This window comes from Pygocentrus nattereri, chromosome 3 (assembly GCF_015220715.1).
Source record: "Pygocentrus nattereri isolate fPygNat1 chromosome 3, fPygNat1.pri, whole genome shotgun sequence".
Lineage (NCBI taxonomy): Eukaryota > Metazoa > Chordata > Actinopteri > Characiformes > Serrasalmidae > Pygocentrus > Pygocentrus nattereri.
The window spans coordinates 36,460,807-36,482,047 of NC_051213.1; the positions used below are offsets into that span (position 1 = coordinate 36,460,807).

The 21,241-nt window shown below is 38.8% G+C and overlaps 1 protein-coding gene across 7 annotated transcripts in view; it reads left to right on the forward strand.

Moving 5' to 3' along the window:
- Positions 1-21,241, forward strand: part of triob (trio Rho guanine nucleotide exchange factor b) — a 195,610-nt gene that overhangs the window by 117,607 nt on the left and 56,762 nt on the right. For 5 of the 7 annotated variants that reach the window (XM_017700847.2, XM_017700848.2, XM_037536783.1 and 2 more), the window contains 17 exons: positions 170-289; positions 2,334-2,525; positions 2,684-2,833; positions 3,804-3,918; positions 4,805-4,920; positions 9,863-9,985; positions 11,619-11,813; positions 12,090-12,205; positions 12,452-12,518; positions 13,032-13,141; positions 13,262-13,331; positions 15,311-15,400; positions 16,789-16,881; positions 17,697-17,808; positions 17,947-18,137; positions 18,507-18,608; positions 20,633-20,772. In XM_017700847.2, the coding sequence (XP_017556336.1) occupies positions 170-289; positions 2,334-2,525; positions 2,684-2,833; positions 3,804-3,918; positions 4,805-4,920; positions 9,863-9,985; positions 11,619-11,813; positions 12,090-12,205; positions 12,452-12,518; positions 13,032-13,141; positions 13,262-13,331; positions 15,311-15,400; positions 16,789-16,881; positions 17,697-17,808; positions 17,947-18,137; positions 18,507-18,608; positions 20,633-20,772 (2,102 nt within the window). The remainder of the gene's footprint in view (positions 1-169; positions 290-2,333; positions 2,526-2,683; positions 2,834-3,803; positions 3,919-4,804; positions 4,921-9,862; positions 9,986-11,618; positions 11,814-12,089; positions 12,206-12,451; positions 12,519-13,031; positions 13,142-13,261; positions 13,332-15,310; positions 15,401-16,788; positions 16,882-17,696; positions 17,809-17,946; positions 18,138-18,506; positions 18,609-20,632; positions 20,773-21,241) is intronic. The other 2 variants (XM_017700849.2, XM_017700854.2) reach the window with 1 other exon arrangement.

Here is a 21,241-nt window from a genome sequence, read left to right on the forward strand (position 1 = left end):
AATGGCAATGTGAGTTTTTCACATGTACTTTATCAGTATTTCTTCAAAATGTATTCTTCTTATGTTCATTTTGTATGTATTGTAGTGGAGTATGTTGCTGTATACTTTTAGGACTGTGTATTCAACCAAGTATTCTGGCCAACACTATGTCTGTATGTATGTATTGCAGGTGCTGGGCTGGATTCGTAATGGAGAGTCCATGCTGAACGCTGGTCTGATCACCGCTAGTTCACTCCAGGAGGCTGAACAACTTCAGAGAGAGCATGAGCAGTTCCAACATGCCATTGAGGTGCTCTAAACACATTTCTTTTCTCCTACATCCACACAATCTCAATAACAGGAACATCCACAAGGCAGACAAGCTGTGGATGGTCTCCGTTTATGGTACATGTACAGCAGCACTGTTAATGTGGCATAATGTGGTTAAATAATGGCAGTTTCACTTTTCACTCCATATTTTTCAGACTTGCTTACCATGTCCGGCTTGTAATTGTCTTCCATGAAATAGATAAAAAATAAGTTTTAGGCCAAATTTTTATTGTATACAATCATAAAACAATGTCTCAGTCATCAGTCAATGTACTCATAACCTGTTTATGCAGTGTTCACGTTTTCCTTGAAAAAACATCATTCCGCTCCTCACAGCAGTACGTGGCTGCAGAAGTTGGCATAGTGACCATTGTGTTGGCGAGAATTGATGATGAGAACTTTAACAGTGTAGATTGTTTGTTTATTTAATGTGGAAAAAGGCAGGAGGACTGGGTTTATCTGGAGTTCAACAGGAAGAAGTTTGGCATCCATGGTTTTCTGAAAAATCAACACTGAGTTTGTTTCACCACTGCGTTCAACTTTATTTAACAAGTTAAATACAATAAGCTTTCAGCTAAGGTTGTACCAATAATGTATCGTAAAGACAGTATTGCTATTGGTGATGGAGATACTGATACCTATGACTGATACCATAGAGCTATTTCTAGCGCACACGTGCACAGCTGAGTGACCTGTGCATGTGTGCTTGTAGACAGAACTTAACAAGTTATTTAATGTTAGTCCAGGTTGTTATCGAGGGCCTCTTATCCAGAGCGACTTACAAAAAGTTCTTTGTCCATCTAGAGAAAGTATCTTTACTAGTTACCAATCTAGTTTAAATCTGATGCATGCAGCTACAGGAAGCCACTGAAGGGAGCGCAGCAGTGGGATGACGTGACTGAACTTAGGAAGATTGAAGACGAGCCGTGCTGCTGCATTCTGGATGAGTTTCAGAGGCTTGATGGCCTGCATAGGAAGACCAGCCAAGAGCGAGTTGCAGTAGTTAAGCCTTGAGATGCCAAGTGACTGAACTAGCACCTGGGTGGCTTCTCGAGTGAGAAAGGGTCAGATCCTCAGGATGTTGTACAGGAGAAATCTGCATGACCAAGTTAGGTTCGCGATGTGAGCCGAGAACAATAACTGGCCATCCAGAATCACACCAAGACTTCATGCCTCTACAGACGGAACAAGGTGCAGGGATGAATAGCAGCTCAGTCTTGCTAGGATTTAGCTTCAAGTGATGAGCTGCCATCCACGAAGAGATGTCAGACAGACATGCCGAGACATATATGAAAGGAACTACTGATCTCTTAGAGGAATGAGGGCTATGAGGTTTATCACAGCAGCCTACTTGCCAGGCTAGTGCCTCCACTCGTCTTGCCTGCGGTGCGCCTGTGATGGTCAGCTGAATCACACAGGAGTGGGGTCTAGTAGCCTGAAGCTTCGATCAAGCCACAAAATCTGCTGAAACACACTGCTGCTGTTAGTTTGCCTGACTGTAATATTTACTCCAGCAGAGTCTGACGCTTGGATATGTAAACGCAATTCAGCGGGACGCTACATTTAGCAGAGCCAGAGAAACCGCTACGTGCTTATGTGTACAAACAACAGGCTTACCTATATATTTTTTCAGTTTTTAACTATTTTACACAATAAAAATAGTTTTCATGTACTTGAGTTATTAAATTCTTAATATATATAATTATATAATACTAATGATGTAGTTTAGTATGTTTTATTGTTGACACAAAACATCAAAATAACATTTGTAAAATGTGGATTTCAATTAATATCCTGACTTTTAAGCTAGTTAGTTAAACAGCGTTAGTATTGGTTCTCAGTATGAGCTGATAGTTAAGGATAACACCTTTTCCTGCTTTCATCAGGAAAATCATCAAACTGATATAGGTCCACCAGAATTCCCCTGCTTTAATGACATAAGCCTTTCACTTTCTCCTTTCCTTTCTCTCCCTTTCATCCGCTTTCTCTTTCTCTTATCCTATTCCCTTCCTCTGTCTCGGTAGAAGACTCATCAGAGTGCTCTGCAGGTGCAGCAGAAGGCAGAGGCTCTGCTTCAGGCTAATCATTATGATATGGATATGATCCGGGACTGCGCTGAGAAAGTGGCATCTCACTGGCAGCAGCTCATGCTGAAGATGGAGGACAGACTGAAGCTGGTCAACGCCTCTGTGGCCTTCTACAAAACATCTGAACAGGTCAGGACAGTAACTGACTGCAAGCTGCCAGGCAAAAGTTGCAGAAAAAGCCAGACGGCGTGTGTTTGTGTTGATCTAGTTGTGTGTGTGAGTCCTTGATGTGCTGGAGATTCTGGATGAGCTGTATAAGCTGGAGAACGTGTGTGTGTGTGTTGCAGGTGTGCAGTGTGTTGGAGAGTCTGGAGCAGGAGTATAAGAGAGAAGAGGACTGGTGTGGTGGCAGTGACAAGCTTGGGCCAAACTCAGAGACTGACCACGTCACTCCAATGATCAGCAAACACCTGGAACAGAAAGAGGCTTTCCTCAAGGTACTGCAAAGGCACATCACACATCACATACAGCCAAAACCAGACATTTAAAAAGATTGTAATTTTTTAATTGATTGAAATAGAATTTGTTCATTAGTAAAATCATTAGTAGTGGAACAACACAAAAAGCCATGTTCCCCTAATTTACTGTAAATGTTTCACATTGGGCAGTTTTTGGTGTATTCAATAAACTGAAGTCACTCTGAGGTGTTACATCAGCTAAGTGAGCATGACTTTGCAATAACAGATCAAAAAAATGATCACTTTCAAAACAGTGGTCGACACGTCTCTCAGACATTTACAGCCATGTGTAAGCACTACTGCTTCCCTTTAGCACAAGAAAAACTCCAACAAAACTTGTCAGAACAAACGTGCAGTGGGAATGGCATTGGTAGCAAATTGGTCAGCATTAGTACACTAATAAATGGTGAACTGGGGAAGATCTTGTCTTGATTATCTGTATGGTATTGAAATTTTTATTTCATTGCTTAAGCTAAAAAGGTTTCAGATTTAACTGTATGGAAGAGCACAGTCACGGTTTAATGTTTTAACTAATGAGACTCTTAAGTGAACTAAACTTATTGTAGTTTGCTGTATTTTCTAGCCCTCTAACTATAATGTTGAGTGACTAAGTGTTTCCCTGGTTTTATTAATGTAAACATAGTTTCTTGAATCCAATATTTATTTACTGCAAATTGAACTGCATGCATATTTTGTCAATTATTGAACGTGTGTCTACTCTGAGCATCTTGAATAGTAACATTTTAAAATATATTTATCTGTATGCTTCGAAATGTCCTTTGTGCACTGAACAGAATAGCAACAGTAGCTAAGGGAAGCAGGACTTTCTCAGAATTTTGCAAACAGTTAATTACAGATGTTAGCCCCTTTGTTGCTGTTTTAGGACATTTCTGCAAACGTTTTGTGTGTGTGTGTCTGGAAGCCTTAATCCTCTCTTGTTTTCTGTCAGGCATGCACATTAGCCCGACGCAATGCCGATGTCTTCCTAAAGTACCTGCACAGGAACAGCGTGAACATGCCTGGAATGCTGGCCCAAATCAAAGCTCCTGAACAGCAAGTCAAGAGTGAGAACTTTTACAAACACGGGATAAACCAAGTGCATTTCAGAACAAACAGCATACTTAAACTCTTACACAGCGTACAGCATTATGCAAAAATCAGAGACCACCCTTCATTTTGGCCATGTTATTCTTTTTCAGGAGATATCAGATTAGATATAAGATAATTCACAAAGGAAGGAGATAGTCAAAGGAAAATAGGTGGAAAAACAGGAGTTTGAAAAAAAATAGAGTTAAAAATAAATGAAAAGATACAGAGAAAATGGGGCTTCTAACAATCGTGCAAGACCTGGTAGACACCAAAACTGTCCCCATCAGTTAAACAGCCCTTAAAGCTTTCATCTTTGAGAGAGAGGAGAAAATCAAGCTCCACTCTTGCTTCAGATCGGAAAAAAATCCATAGGTGTTTCTGTCTATCCTTCCACTGTGAGAAGACAACTGAACACTGTGAGTCTGGAAGGATGTGTCAAGCAGCTGCTACTGAGAATAGAACATTTCAAATAAAAAAAAAAAAAAAAATTAGCAAAGAAGCTGCTGATGTTCTCAGAACAATGGACTGACCACCCCTCAACATCACTGAATGTTTTTGGGATTACTGGGATCTTGAGAACAGGAAATCCAACAAACTTCTCAAAACTGAACTTTGGAGGTGTGGAAAAGTATATCTGCATATTTTTTTGAAAAACTGAAGAGTGGACCCATTGAATAATTAGATGTTATATTTAGTTGTTGTGGCTTCTCTCTGATTTTCTGCTTTTTTCCTCCTAATGCTAAAAATGGCCCTTTGACTGGAAATAGAGTAAATAAAGGGTGCTTTCTGACTTTTGCATGGTATTGCACGCCAGGTATAAAATTAAAATAATGTAAATTACTGAGTGTTTTTTGTGTGTAGATATTCTGAACGAGCTGCTGCAGAGGGAGAACAGAGTCCTACACTTCTGGACCATGAGGAAGAGGAGGCTTGACCAGTGCCAGCAGTATGTTGTGTTTGAACGCAGTGCTAAACAGGTCAGCAGCGGCGCACACATGGACACACATGCACTCACCCTTCCACTATACTGTACTCTATAGTGTACTGTACTGTGTGTTACCTTAACTTTCACCACTTTAGAAAAAAGGTTGTGATATTTTTTGTGTACATGCACAACTTAACTTACATTATATGGTAACTAGTGACTTTTGGTGCATAGCAGAAGCACCAACAGAGAAACATGCAGAAGAGCCTGCTTAAGGAGATGGTGGTCTCAGACACACTTGAGATAACAAGATCTGACATAGTGAAGTAGCAAAAAGCTAGTTACAGTGTTAGAAAGAAGATAATTATACGCTAACCTGACTTTTTCCAGAACAAAATAAAGTACAATTATTCATTCTATGTGTCGATGCAAATAGATTATTATTGCTTTTTTTTAGTTACCTATTACTTACTGCCAGAAATATTGACCTTGAGTTTTAATGCAACTAAAGCAACATTGCTTGTTTAATATATCAAACCTAAAAGAAATCCTTAATAAAGAAACTTAATATAGAAAGACTCTAGACTATAAAGACTATAAAGAGTGTGTGTATCCTAAACATGTAACAAAACATAAAGCTACCTAAAGTCACATGTGGCCAAATGTTAACATGAGAACAAGACATTTTTCCACGCATGTGGAAGTTAAAATTGTGTTGGATGTGTGAAAATGCTTTACATGTTTAGATGGCATCTTAAGTGAAGTACTTCAAATAAAACCAGCTTATTTTAAAACTTGATAGTTTTTAAAGCCAGTTATCAGACTGATATCAGTAAAGTCAGCATTTCAGTATTGATATAAAATTTAGTTTAAATTCATGGAATTTCCCTTGGGATCCACCCGTCCGTCCATTCACACATTCTATATTGGTATCAAGGAAAAAAGTGATGTAGTTCCATCTCTGGTAGTTTTTCAGTGCGATTTACATATACTAATGTTCAAAAAGCAATATGACAAGTATCACTAGTGATATTAATCATTACTATTATTCAACAATAACATACATTGTAGATTAAAATAGTGCAAGTTAGGCAGGAGAATGTATTTTAAATTTGTATTATACGTTTTGTATTTTATCTTTTTGAAGTTTTTAAATGAGAAATAATATACTGTAATTTTATCCACTGGTAGTCATTTCTTGGTAAGTTACCTGGCTCAACATTAATTCACTACTTTTTAAATACAAGGCATTCTTGATATTAATTTTATTTTAGCACTGTTATCAATGTTATACAACCTTTTCACCTATTACAGAATCATCTACTGCTCTGTTCTTCTTTCTTAACACAGCTATAATTCTTCATTTTTCACAGCTTCCTATTAAGTAGTTGAAATTTTTTTATAATCTAAAAAAAATTTTTTTCATCATAATCTGATGATTTCATAAATTGAGCTGAAGTTTTTCTGTTGTTTTACTGTGAACAGTGATCCTAAATTTTCCACTTATGGTTCCAAACTTTTGCATACATTTATTCTCCTGTTCTTCATAAATGCAAAGACTACGTTCTTTAACACAGTTCTCCTTAAAATACAGTAAGTTGAATTTGTACAGTACCTTATAGGGTAGAGACCAACAAGAGAATCCTACATACACCATCGCAGCATCATAGCTTGCAGGTAGGTACAGCGTTCTAGTCCATGTAACTGGACCGTCTGGACACAGCACCGAAACTTAACACAAAGTCCACATGAGCCGCCTGCATTCATTTGTGTTTGGTTTGAAACAGCTTCAGGCCGCAGCAGCTATTTCTGTCGTCCAGCAGCATGGACGCATGTCAGCTTGGGCATGCAGTGGTTTCTAGACTGTTATAATAAAGTCCAGGGAGTCTTTCAGGATCACCAGCCTCTTATGCTTTATGATTGTGGTGTGAGTGTTACCTTCCTTTATGGAGATGTATGTAGTCAAAGAAGAGAGCTGCAAAGCCTCAGAGTCAGAAAGTTTAGTCAATTTTTCATACACTCACTGTCCACTTAGTATAGGCCCTCCATAAAGATACAGACTGTACTTACAGACTGTAGCCCATCTGTTGACATGCACAGTTTGACCAGTCTGTACCCTGTTCATCATTCGTCAGTTTCTGAATATAGAATGGCTGTAGAAATTGGTGTAGCCACCAGATGTGCAGGCAAGGCAACTGGGACGTAGTGTTTGGGGGCTTGTGCCAAGCAGTGGCACAAAATCGAAGACTACCCTTCATTTCTTTCATTTGCAGTCAAAACTGCCAAAAAATAAAAGTAAAATTTTCAGCATCAGTAGAAAAAAAAAAAAAAAAAAAAAAACATTTTAAGAGAAAATTACACAAGACACTGAACAACTAAATGTAATATCAGATGTTTCAACATATAGTGTGTACACATTTTGTCTTTATTACAACTTTCTTTCTTTCTTTGCTTTCTCTGCTTTTAGTTTTTCTGGAGGGTTATTTTTCTACACCTCTAAACTTCAGTCTTAGAAGCTGGTTGCACTTCCTGCTTCTCAGAGTCCAAATGATCACGTTCAGTGATGTTGAAGTCTGCATTATTGAGGCACAACTCCACTTGATTTTAACCAAAACAGTACCAGAACCACAGATTCACTGTGAAAATTGACGTGTCCTAAATGTTGTTTACCCTCTTTTTAGAGCTGTCAAAGATCACTGTGATATGATCAATATAAGTTAAAAACTTTGGCTGGGTGACACATTAACTTGAGTGCATTAGTACTCCACTTCTGCTGCATTTGCCACAGATGGAAGCTGGTGTAAATCATTGATCACAAGCTTATAAAAGGTAATAATTTAATAATGATGAAAAGAAACAAATACAGCCAACAACTTACAGAGCAGCCATGCCGAAGGAAGTCAGAGGAGAGCAACTGTGGCTATCAACAAGATGAAACTCCAGAGCAGCATACTGAGAAAATTGCTTAAATAGACACTGTTTTATAAAAGAAGTTAACCAGGACAAAATAACAGTATTTACCAGTTAATCGTGTGTAAATATTATGTTTTCACTCCAGAACAATCATTCAACCTCATTCAGCCTCATTCAACAGTGTCTACCTATGTTTTTTTTCTTAAATTTGTTCTTGAAAAAATTCCTAAGAAAAAGTCCCACGCGTGTCAGAGTCAGAGATTCGACTCTTTTGGAATTAACTCCACATCAGAAGTCTGGCCTGGCCAATCCATTGTTTTGAGAACACAACGTTTTTGTTTAATTTTTTTGTTTTATAATGTTTGTTTTATAATTTTTTTAAATTATGTTGAACTTGATCTTTAGATTTTTGAGGTTTTGGAAGCTCATGTTTTTTCTCTTATTTTCTTTTGTGTTTTTCCTCTTCCTTAAGCAAATGGATTGTCTTAAAACTGTTCTCCTCAGAAATATCTATGCTAAATTAATAACTTGGTGTTGAGGGTTTTTGTGACTTTAAATGAAATACATGAAGGTTGGTCTCTGACTTTTCCACAGTACTGTTGATCAGATATTGTGTGGGTGATACTGACTTGTGAAATGTCCTCAGAAACTGAGGATGGTTAACACAAAACATGCATCAACAGATCATCTACAGTGCCTAACTGTAACCATCAAGGTGGAGCCACAAACTAGGAGTTTCTACTAAAGTGGGCAGTGAGCATATTTGGCTGTGTGAGTGTTTATGAAGCTGCAGGTGGTGGATGGAATGGTAGTGTTTAGAGACCGTGTAGATGCAGTGAGAGCTAGAGCTGCAGGGTATGTTCAACATGAGAATCATCTCTCCACAGCTACAATTACTGACCCTGTTCTTAAACCCTGCGTAATTATAGTGCAGGGGCTCGCTCCACTCAGCCTGTTTATGTGGTTAAAGTTTCAGTCTGCTTACGATACTCCATAACAACCCATTCAGGAACAGACCTAAACAGACCTTTTCCTTACAATCCACATCAGCCTGCTATCACGTGTGAAATTAAAACAAAGAAGGTGTGTAGGCTGAGAGTCTGAAGAGCTCTTACTCCCTCTTGTGGACACACAAGTGCATCTCTCGCTGGCTCTCACTCGCATACATGCGCATTTTCACAGATATGTGGTGGCAGTCGAAAGTTTGGACTCGTTACTGAATTTGTGCCTTTTCTTATCTTAGAGATATTGTAAATTCTAAGCTTAGAACTTTGCTTAGAAGCTTGAAATTTGTTTCTAAGAACATTATAAATTGTGGAGTTAATATCTGGGTATAAATCTGTATGAATGTTTTTCAACATATATGTTAGGCATAACCATAAGCCATATTGTTGGGCAATATGGCTACCAGACACAACGCACTGATAGTGCTACATTTAAAACTGTCATCCAAAACTCTGAGTACAACATTCCATGGTTCACATATTATGATACAATACAATTAAATATTACCAAATGTGCTATTTTTTAAAGAAATGTGAGGCAGGGTGGGGCAGTTGAACAGTGTTCTGACAGTGCTGACAGTATCCATGATATGCTTAGAAAAGCATATTGTTTGTCACAATAGCAAAATTTGTCACAGTACTGATAAAGTATTGTCACATTGCCCACCTGTAGTCGCAGTGCTCTTATTCCATATTAAGTATACTAGATAGAGGGTCTACCACCCTGCCCAGAAAATGAGGGGAAACCAGTGGCCTGTTGTCCATTACAGTTGTCAAAATAACAGAATTCCCGAAATGAGGGACATCAGATGAGTTTTCTTCTTCAAAGACAGAAATCCCCACCATCTCAGTGCTGTTATTGAATTATGACATTTAGGGCACTACATGTATTATCTTGTGCATGTAATTTTATTTCTCTCAAAACAATATAATAGAACTACTGTAAGCAGTGATAAAAGCTCAGATATTTATTGTAAATTAAATATGGAATTCTGCCACATACCTAGTAGATGTGTCTAAATTTTTGATGAGTGCTTTATATTGTGCATTGAATTAGCATTGTTGCTTTGTGTGCAGGCTCTGGAGTGGATCCATGACACTGGTGAGTTTTACCTCTCTACGCACACCTCCACAGGCTCCAGCATCCACCATACACAGGAACTGCTGAAAGAGCATGAAGACTTCCAGATCACGGCCAAGGTATTTGTCTGTGTGTGTAAATACAAATGAATAACAGTTTAGAGGTTTATTTTTTAAAATAATGCTAAATGTTTGCTATGGAGAACACTGTGCCAGGTCATAAAGTCATCTTATCAGTGAACTCACAAATCAGATCTTGAAGGTCTCATCTGCAAAGGGCTAGTGTGGCAGTGGGTTTTTATTCCAGCAAATCAGGAACACACATGATCAGCTGTTTGAAGACTAAGGCCAAATGGTTAAACTAGTACTATCTGGTGTGTTTCTGCTTATTTGGAATGAAAACCTGCAGCCACACCTGCCCTTTGGTGATTTGGAGATCTCTCTGATGAGTGCACTGAAAGAGAAAGTCAAAACTTGGTGAGGTCTAGCCAGACCTCCTTTTTGAGCCTGTGCATGTAACATCAATATATAAAGATTTATAAATTTTAACTTAATTAAACTTAATTTATAAAACTCAAATTTGACTGGACATTTCTGATTATAAAACGTTATTTCAGACCTCACAGGGAGGCTCACAGCAGCACATGCACATCTTACTTTAACATGTTTGTTTCCTCCTGACATAATTATATGACTCTCAGTTTTAACAAAACAAACTTTTCATAGTGCAGGTTTAAGTCTCCTGCTGCTCAGATGTTTCCCCTGAGCAAAAGAGCCCAATTATCTCATGAGTCTCCTCGTGAGTTTTGGTAGAGAACTCAGCACAGTCACAAGCTGTGCTCAGATTTGCCGAAATAATAACACTCAGGTTTATTTCTGATTAAATTAAAGACAGCAGCTCAGCCATGTCTATTTCAATACTAATAACTTTCTCAATTTTGATTCTTTGAATAATGATTATAATGTTTATGTGGCGCTAGAATTATCTCATGTTTTGTTTTTATCCAATGCTTTTTCTCCAAATGGAATTTGGGGAGAATCACCATTACACATTATGAGCCATCAAAGATTAGCATTTGAGCAATACAATTTACCTCTAGGCCCAGGCACGGATGGCTGTGGCATCACTGGGGCTCGAACTTGCAGCCTCCTGACAATAGCATCAGCACTTAGCCCAGATTACCAAGCACTTTTTATAGAAATGTTTGCTTTTCATGGTGAATTACGTTAAATTTTGATGTGAATACATTTATTTCATGAAAAGCAAGTGACCACTAATATCTTTTTTGCTTTAAGCAAGTTTTTAGCGTGTCACTTCACTCATGAAAAGAGAAGTTATTTATGAATTAATTTCACTGTCATGGTTGCTTTATGATCTAGAGTCTTCACCCTAGTTTACTACTGAAATTAGCAAGTTATTTTGAAAGGTTTGTTTGTTGTGGAGTAGGTACTGGACAAAGCTGTAATCTGTCAGCGCATCAGTCCGAACCATACGGTATAATTTCCTTTACTGGGAAATCACAGTCTGTCTCTCTCTCTCTTTCTCTCTCTCTCTTTCTCTCTCTCTCTCTCTCTCTCTCTCTCTCTCTCTCTTTCTCTCTCTCTCTCTCTCTCTCTCTCTCTCTCTCTCTCTCTCACTCTCACTCTCTCTCTCTCTCGCTCTCTTTCTCTCTCTCTCTCTCTCTCTCTCTCTCTCTCTCTCTCACTCTCTCTCTCTCTCGCTCTCTCTCTCTCTCTCTCTCTCTCTCTCTAGCAAACCAAAGAACGGGTGAAGCTCCTGATCCAGTTGGCGGATGGTTTTTGCGAGAAGGGCCACGCCCATGCCAGCGAGATCAAGAAATGGGTCACCTCAGTGGACAAGCGCTACCGCGACTTCTCCCTCCGTATGGAGAAATACCGCTCCTGCCTGGAGAAAGCGCTGGGCATTTCATCCGACTCCAACAAGGTGGTGAGTGTGTGACTGTGCGTGTGCATGTTTACATCTACGCATGTATAAAGACATAGTTAAGTGATGAACTGGAGTGTGGGCCCAAATATGAGGCCCTTAGGAGTGTGGGGGTTAATGATGTGTACTGTTATGCATCATGACCAAGAAAGCAGGTTCTCTTTTGATGACTGTTTTTGGCCAGTAAAGTAGCAAAGGAAAGTTTAGAGAAGTTTAGAATGCTGTGGTTTGAGTTCTTGTCCCTTTTGTCCCCTAACTACGTTTTACTTTAATGCTCAGAGCAAAGATTTGCAGCTGGACATCATCTCGGCCAGCGCCCCTGAAGCAGAGGTCAAACTCCGAGACGCCAACCATGAGCTCAATGAGGAGAAGCGCAAATCCGCCCGCAGAAAAGAGTATGTCCACTCCCCCACCACACACACAGACACACACACACACACACACATATACACCAACAGGCAGTCCTGAAATAGATGCGCTACTGTATCCACATAAAGACAGTCCGCCAAACATGGACACCTATAATTTTCATTTTTCGTTCATGGCGGCAGAACTGACCGCACCAGTCCAGCTTCCCTGAAGCGCTTTTTAAAGATATTCTGACAGAAAGTCTTCTATTGTGCTCTTGTGTCCCTATACAGGTTCATAATGGCTGAACTGATTCAGACGGAGAAGGCCTATGTAAGAGATCTGCGGGAGTGCATGGATGTGAGTATGGCCCATGGTCTAGCGTGAAGTTTCAAAAGATGAAGCGTTTTAGTGTTTTCTTTTTAATTAGCTGTCAAGTTTAAGTCAATAACTTGTTAATGCAGTACACACTCATTTTTTACACATTATCTACAGGGAACTGGGAAATTGAATATGGCATTTTCCTGCAAGATTTAGTGCACAATTTTTAGTTTAACAAATAAAACATAAAATTTGCCATAACATTTGTGAAAAAGAAACTTTTTCAGAAGACACATTTTGTGTTTTGTGCCCCCCCCCTCCCCAAAAAAAAAAAGATCAGGGGCACCTCAATATTTTGCATACTGCTGTATGTTGAAACATGTAGCCACCGCAACCTTTCTCAGCACAGCAGTGACACTGCGTTGGTGGACCTACCAGCCAGAGTAGATTTATTCTACATGTCTGAGCTTGTAAAAGAGCATGAATGGGCATGTGTGTTTGTGTTAGAACCATAGTGAAACTGAAGAAAGCATTTTTTATGCACTGCTACAGACGTACCTTTGGGAGATGACCAGTGGAGTGGAGGAGATCCCTGCAGGAATCGTCAATAAGGAGCACATCATCTTCGGCAACATGCAGGACCTCTATGAGTTCCACCACAAGTCAGTGATCCCATAAAATGTTCTTTGGTCAGATGAACAGTCCGATTTCCACCCATGTTGCTCCTGCTTTTCTTCTGTTCAGACTCTTAACTCCCTCCATTTCTCCATCTCTACCACCAGTATTTTCTTGAAAGAGCTGGAGAAGTATGAACAGCTGCCTGAAGACGTTGGCCACTGCTTCGTTACATGGGTAGGTGAACATCAACACCTGGAACTGGATTTGTGGCCGGTTTGACCTATTTGACAATGTCAACAGTCCAGACCAATAATATTTGCTACCTTAGTGTGCATGCACGTTTAATGGTGCAAAATAAGTCATCTATGAGTCAGACTCATTTAGCTGGTTTATTGCAGGCCAATCAGTCCTTTTCTTTATATTGGTCCATTTAGGCAGGTGTGAACCCACCTGTACTCCACCTGTACTCAAGTTTGCGCCTGACAAATGAACTATGCTAATAACGGCAAACCAGCAGTAAAATAATGGTGAAGGTATTTGTTTGATTTTTGACACATACAGAATGCATTTTTAGCCATGCATCAGCAACCTGATTGGTCAAATTAAAATTGGTAAGAAGCAAAGATCAAGTAAAGTTTATTATCATTGCTTTGATTGTGATATACATTAACATGATTAACATTAAGTATCTATAGTTTCTGTTTATCTATTTTCATCCCTTTAAAACCTCTAACCATTAAACAAACTACTTGGGTAATTTGGTAAACTTTAGCCATTCCCGTGTGAAACCAAGCAAACCAAACAAAAAAGATAGAGTGTCATGTCAGTGGGAGCTGCACCACCGCATAACGAAACTTGGCCAATAGATTATTACAGTGCTTCTCAAACTGAACAGTAATATTGTTGTAGCATTTGTATAGCATTTATGATAAATGAACATTGCTGTAGTTTGTGTAAGTAATTAGTCAATATAATTTTATATTCATATTCATTTTTCAGTTTATACTCCACCAGTATAAAATTTGGTGAAATGGTGCTTTTCTGACTGATATAATTGTCAGTCCTCAACTGTGAAGTTCTCAGTAGACTCATAAAGCAGAAAGTTTTAATTTATCCATGAATTAATTAATATAAGTATTGTAACACTGGGGGTAGAGTTCCCCAGAGTTCTTTTCAGTTTGGGTTTCTGTTAATTATTACCTCTTGTTTCTCTTATTTTTCATCAGTTCTCTATATATTTTATTCAGTTTTTGCTTTATAACAACATTCTTTTGCATTCTTTCAGTCTGTATTGCTGTTCTATAGTTGTATCCTCACTGGCACAGCTGTGTAAAGTCATCTAAGGCAATGCTACAGATAACACCAAAAAAGACTTTTTTGCTTTAAATGCTAAATCTTCCCGCAAGTAATGCTAATGTGCAGTGTGGGTGCTGTGCCCACTAGTTCTCCATGAGGTATTGACTTTTCATTTAAATAAAAAGCAGAACAGTGATGATGAATGAAACAAGCCATGAATTCATTCAACTTCTTTATAATCTTAAAGCCATTTGGATCCAAAGGCTTAAATGCTCAGATTTTGTTATTTAAATAAATATAATAGTTCATGAATGTGTGAATATATTTCCAAAATCCATTTTTATTTATACACTTGAATACCCATCTGACATGAAGATTAGTGTCTAGTGCTGCGTTTGACGTAATTCAGAAGTGGGAAGTTGGAGTTCAGAATTACAAGAGCTTTGACCTCAGTGTGGGTATAAAATACTAATTCCTTCATGATTACGAAATACGAGTGTTTTTAGCCATAAATTAGTTAACGTTAATGATATGAGTGATAGCTTCAATGTCAGTGGCATATGTACCATCTCAGAACAGTGAACTGTTAATGACTGTGTATGAATGTTGACTGATCTAAAGTAATTACGACTATAATCTCTTTAAAAGTAGAGAAGTGGTACTTTATAACTGTTAACAATGTGGGCAGTCATGCTGCTTTAATGTCTAATGCTTAGCTGAGAATATAAGTAGCTCTCTTTAGTAAATGACCAATATTTCTGAATGTAGTAATTCAGTATGTGCTAATTCACAATCTTGATGTACTCTGTTATTCTAAAACATGGACCCAATTCATCTGGTCAGTTTTTCAGGACCACTGTTTACCAGATGCTATTTGGGTGCCACATCATTCTCATGTCACTCTTTCTGTTTTCCAGGCCGATAAATTCCAAATGTATGTGAACTACTGTAAGAACAAGCCGGATTCTACTCAGCTCATACTGGATCACGCAGGCCCTTACTTTGACGTAAGTGTGAAAAATATCAGTCTGTTCTTGTACAATAATAAAGAGCTGAAGTTAATGTGTCGATCTGATAAGGAGCTGGCTAGAGTTGACCGGACTGTTGTTTGATATTCGTCGGATTTACTTTGCATAATGATTTAAATGTAATTTTATATTTACATTATTTTGTTACATATTGAATTTTCTTTACATTCTGCAAACTTTACAAACTTCAGAGTTTTTTTAGTTTGTTTTAGTGTAAAAATGATAAAAATTTAAAGGAAGCTGTATTTCTACTGATCAAGACTGTAACTTCAAAATATGAGAGATCACGGTCAAAAGTCTACCTAATCTAACAGAAGTGAGAAACAACAAGGTCCTTATAGGAAAGTCTGCCCACTCTGTCCATCTTGGCAGTGTGAGGGTTTTTCCTGCTTGCCTGCAAACCGATTGGGTCTTTTTTTTTGCAGAGCCTGATATCAGCAAACACCATGTTAAACGTTACAAGCCATCCCATCCATGTTTGAACCAGTGAATATGTCTCTGAACATAATTAAATATAAATGTAATATTAATACACAGTCATGTGTGAAGGTTTAAACCCCTGGTAAAATTACAAACTTTTGTTAATAACTAAAGTTAATAAATAAAGTAAAAATAAAGTAGCTTCCTCTACAGAGAAAAAAAACTAAACATTTTGCAAATTTTAGGACACAATTTGTATTTATTTGCTGCATTTTACATGAGATAAGTGTGCCATAATATTTGCACAAATTATATTTAAACTTTTATCTTTTCTTCATATGTTAAATTCAGCAAATAAACAGTTAATGTGCATTAAATGTGCAGAGACGTTCTCTGCAGAGCATGTGTTAGTCTAATTTCACTTAGAATTTGTATGTAACATGACCAAGGATGCCTGAACCTTTGGGCATGACTGCAATTACCACATGGATTTTCATCACGTGAGTAAACACCAATTCTAAGGATTAAATCCCAGCTCTGACTTTGTGTTTGGTGTCCAGAGGCGTTAATGCAGTGTGGGGGTGTTGGTCCAGTGGCTGGTCAGACAGTTTAATCTGTTTTATTTGGTTGATCTGTGTGCTGAGAGGAAGTCACCTTGGCTTTCATCTCCTCAGCAGAACTCACACAGTGCTGCTGCCGTTCTTTTACTGCTGTTGCCACAGCTTATATAATACTAAAGAAAACGATAGGGCTGTGTACATCATTGCTGCACTGTCTCAGACTCACCTACAGCTTCTTCCTCTACAGCCACTGCATCCTCCACACATGCTGAGCTACAGACAGCACGTCCTTCCATTGCTCTCCTCGCCTGCCATGTTTGATATTGTCCTGTATCTGCGCACTTCTTTTTATACTGACATGAACATTTGTTGTTTGTGTGTATGTAGGAGATCCAGCAGAGGCACAGGCTGGCCAACTCCATCTCCTCCTATCTTATTAAACCTGTGCAGAGAATCACCAAGTACCAGCTGCTCCTCAAGGTGGGTGGGCCAGCAGAGGTGACAGAGCTCTGTGTGGGGGGGTCCAGCCTTGGCCGTCATCAACAATACACACTTCCCTCTTGAAGACATCACAAACATTATCAGACTCTCAAAGGCCTGTGTCAGCTAAAAGTTAACAGTTACCACGGTAACAGACCCCAGTGATAGTAAAAAGCCAACCTGCAGTTCTTAGTTTTGTTCATGTTATTACTCTACAGTCAAAAAGTTGCAATGCTGCTCCACCTACAGCTTTTGAGCTGGAACCACAAAACTTTGCAGGATTGTAGGACCTCTATCCCTATACCCCTAATGTTTGAACAGCATTTGTTCATGATCTTTTTTTCCATAGGATTGAATGGGAGAATTCTTACTATCTTGAAACTGTGTCACTTCATTTATATATAAATGAATATATATGTATATATATATATGTGTGTGTGTGTGTGTGTGTGTGTGTGTGTGTGTGTAATTTCTTTAACTTTTAAAGCATTATCAGCTTACTGTCAAAAAAAGTTTAAAACTTGTTCTTTCACCAACTTTCACTTTCTTTAGTTTAACCACAATAACACACTAGTTTCAGGTGAATGTTATACACTGCTCAAAAAAATAAAGGGAACACTTAAACAACACAAGTCCAAGTTTCCTCCAACGTGTATGAATGAGTGTCTGCCCTGTGATTGATTGGCGGCCTGTCCAGGGTGTTTCCTGCCTTCCATCCATTGGCCACTGGGATGGGCTCCTACACCCCCATGTTTTATGATTCAGAATTTTTATTTTGACTTCTCATGTACCTACGATGCCCTGTGTTTGTGTAGGAGCTGTTGACATGTTGTGAGGAAGGTAAAGGTGAGATAAAAGATGGTCTGGAGGTCATGCTTAGTGTCCCCAAGAAAGCCAATGATGCCATGCACCTCAGCATGCTAGAAGGTCAGTATGACACGATCATACACTGATACACACACAATAACACCTACCCTGGCATCATATGAGGCAAAATCAGTCAGTTCCACCCTTACATCTCTCTCTCTCTCTCTCTCTCTCTCTCTGGCTCTTTTTCTGCTACAGGGTTTGATGAGAATATTGAGTCTCAGGGGGAGTTGATCCTACAGGAGTCTTTCCAGGTGTGGGACCCAAAGACCCTGATCCGTAAAGGCAGAGACCGCCACCTGTTCCTCTTTGAGATGTCTCTGATCTTCAGCAAGGATGTCAAAGACTCCAACGGCCGGAGCAAGTACCTCTACAAAAGCAAGCTGATGGTATGGCAGATTATTCTTTTCTTGAAAAATTGATTAAAAATTGTTTTAATTTCTTGAAAAAAGTTAGAATTTCTCTTATATTTTCAGTGCAGTATTTCTAATCAACAAAGACATTTGACACCATAGATCAGTGGTTTTCAATCCCAGTCCTGGAGACCCCATTTTTGCACATGTCTGTGTCAATGCTAGGTTGAGAGTGCACTGCCACCCAAAAATGTCCAGCCAAAAGCAGCTGTGTGCTCAGAAACTGACCACTATTGAAGAACTTGAGAATGGCTAAGGACTACAGTCTCTAACTGTACACCAGCAAGGTGGTAGAGGGTCAAATGCCAGTGATAGCTTCCTCTTCCTCTTTCTCTTTTTCTGTAGACCTCTGAGCTGGGAGTAACAGAGCATGTGGAAGGAGACCCCTGCAAATTTGCACTCTGGGTTGGACGCACGCCTACCTCAGACAACAAGATTGTCCTGAAGGTGTGTGACAGCTTTCAGGCTGAAATACTTTATTCAATCAATGAATGTGGAACATGACACCCTTAAGAACAGCATCCATTTACTTTAAAGCTAAACTATATCTGTGTATGCGTTTAACATGTAGAGAATGAGTTTAGTATAGAGAGAAAATGGAAGATCAGGGTAAGAATTGGGTTCAGAACTGAACTTGGAAATTTCAGGACAAAAGCACTGTCCTCACAATCTTCAGATTACAAAAAGTGTTTAGCATGAGATTCTTCCTTCTGGATAAACGTGCCGAGCCTGAATTCACAATGTACCCGTGCAATGTACATTAAACCTCAAGCACGTCTCAAACTGCTGGAAAAACTCAGATACCTTAGACTTCAAGTGAACAATGCCATATTCCAAAAACATGATTTTGATGGCAAAGAGTAATACCATTTTAGGCTGTTGGAGATCATGTGATAGTTGATGCTCATACTTTCCTGTGTTTTTAAGCAACAACCAACATATGAACAGAATTTTACCCATTTGTCCAGTAAACTGAATTGTAATTTGGGTTGCTTCTTCTAGGATCCACCAAACCTGCCTGCTGATTACTAATTAGCTAAGAAAAAAGTAGGTCTTTGTACCTGCTAGCTTCTAAAGTCCACCGTAGACCGGCCAGCCATGCAACATTGTGTAGCAGATACAGCATAAAACGCAGCTATATGCCACCAGAATACTGTTCAAGTTAATTTTACACTCCTTTCATATAAATGTAATGGAATCAAACACAATTGATGTATTTCACTCTTAGTAACAGTTAGTTAACTCTGCACAAACTGTTTTCAAGTGTAAAGAGGTAAAAAAGATGAGGCTGTATCATTGGCTGATGTAACTATTAACATTTATCTTTTCATCTAAAAGGTTTTGATGGTCTTTCTGTAAATCATCTGTGCTTTTTGCGGTTACATTCTGGCTTACATTCTAACTTAGTGCAGCAATGACAAAATGTCAAAATGGCCCAGTGCTCGATGTAACTGAGTGTCAACATGCGTCAACACCGAATGTCAGCACCCATGTGCGCACCTTCATTAAAAACAAGGTTTCATATTTTTGGGAGCACTGTGACGCATCCGGTGTTCACTGGCCTGAAGTGTAAAAGTCATTTATGTGACAGACATGAAGACTCCTGCTTTAAGAAAAAAAACTAATACTTGTGGAAAATGCTTCAATATGCGACAGTGCATATGTCACCTCATAGACCTTTATAGACCTTTCCACCAGGGGACTCCCCAAGACCTCTGCTACAGTTAGAGCCCTTTAGAGAATGCCTAAACCTACACAAAGTTAGAGGAAATAAGCTAGACTAGCAGACAGTTCAGTTTGTAAAGCTCAAAGTACAGCGCTACAAATGTAATGTTTTTATATTTGTAAGTGAAATCGAGACCTCTATCAGTGATTACACTTCATTGTGAAGAAAGAAAATTCGTTGCCTACCCCCCCCCCGTTACCCTGCCATATATATATATATATATATATATAAATAAAATGAATTATATGTATACGTATTTGTACAAAAGTGCATTAAAGACATTAGATGTTGTCCTTAATGAGCAAGGCTGAATACATCCTTAAATTTTTTATGTTTATTCTAAAAGTAAGCTCAGAAATTCCACCTCTCCTTTTGTGTTTGCCAAAAAGGCATCTCATGAGCTACAGGACGATGGATTGTCTTACATATTGAGGGATTTAAAGATACATTTAATGTGCTTAAACCACTGTTTCTTTCCCTGTTATGAGTCATGCTATTGTGTAAATGAGCGATTTCATAAGATTTGACCATCTTATTTGGACTCTTATGTAACTGCAGACCTTGGATAAGAGTTACTGAGGTTTAGAAAGGCAAGACTGATGAGTCATATGCTAAGTGTGTACAGATTCACACATCCAAACATGCTCTGCACACACACATATCCAAAATGTGAGTGTTGGAAGGAGCCGAATCCAAGGAACAGTGTGACTTTGTGTGTTTGTTTGCTTGTTCATCTTCTCCGCAGGCTTCCAGTTTAGAGAATAAGCAGGAGTGGATTAAGAATGTACGGGAGGTGATTCAGGAGCGTACCATTCACCTGCGGGGCGCGCTCAAAGAGCCCATCCACATCCCCAAAGCCACTGCCAGCAAACTCAAGGGCAGACGGTACGTCAGCTCGTGCTGTCTCATTTCACGCTGCGCAATAGGGACAAAATATGTTGCCATTAGGGCTGTCGATATTGATTATAGTGGTACTCAACTCATCTGATGAATACTTTGACGATTAATGAAGTAAACAGTTTTATGAAAGGGCTCTACTTAACGGAACAGTAACAAAGCATACATAATAACTGATTTGTCCATCAGGCCATTTCTAAGTGTGAGTGAAAGCAGTAGGAGAATTTAAAACATGCATGACGGAAATTGCCAACTTATCACTGCCAACACATCCAAAGGTACATGGTAATTGATTATTTTTTTAAAAATCAGTTTACATTTAAACAAGTACTTGGCATACCTAATTATGATAATATTGGAGCTGTGATGTTCCTTGGAATATATTAAAGAAATGGTGTGGTCAAAAAAAAAAAAATCTAAGTATCACAGTTTTACACTTTTCTACCCAGTTGTAGTC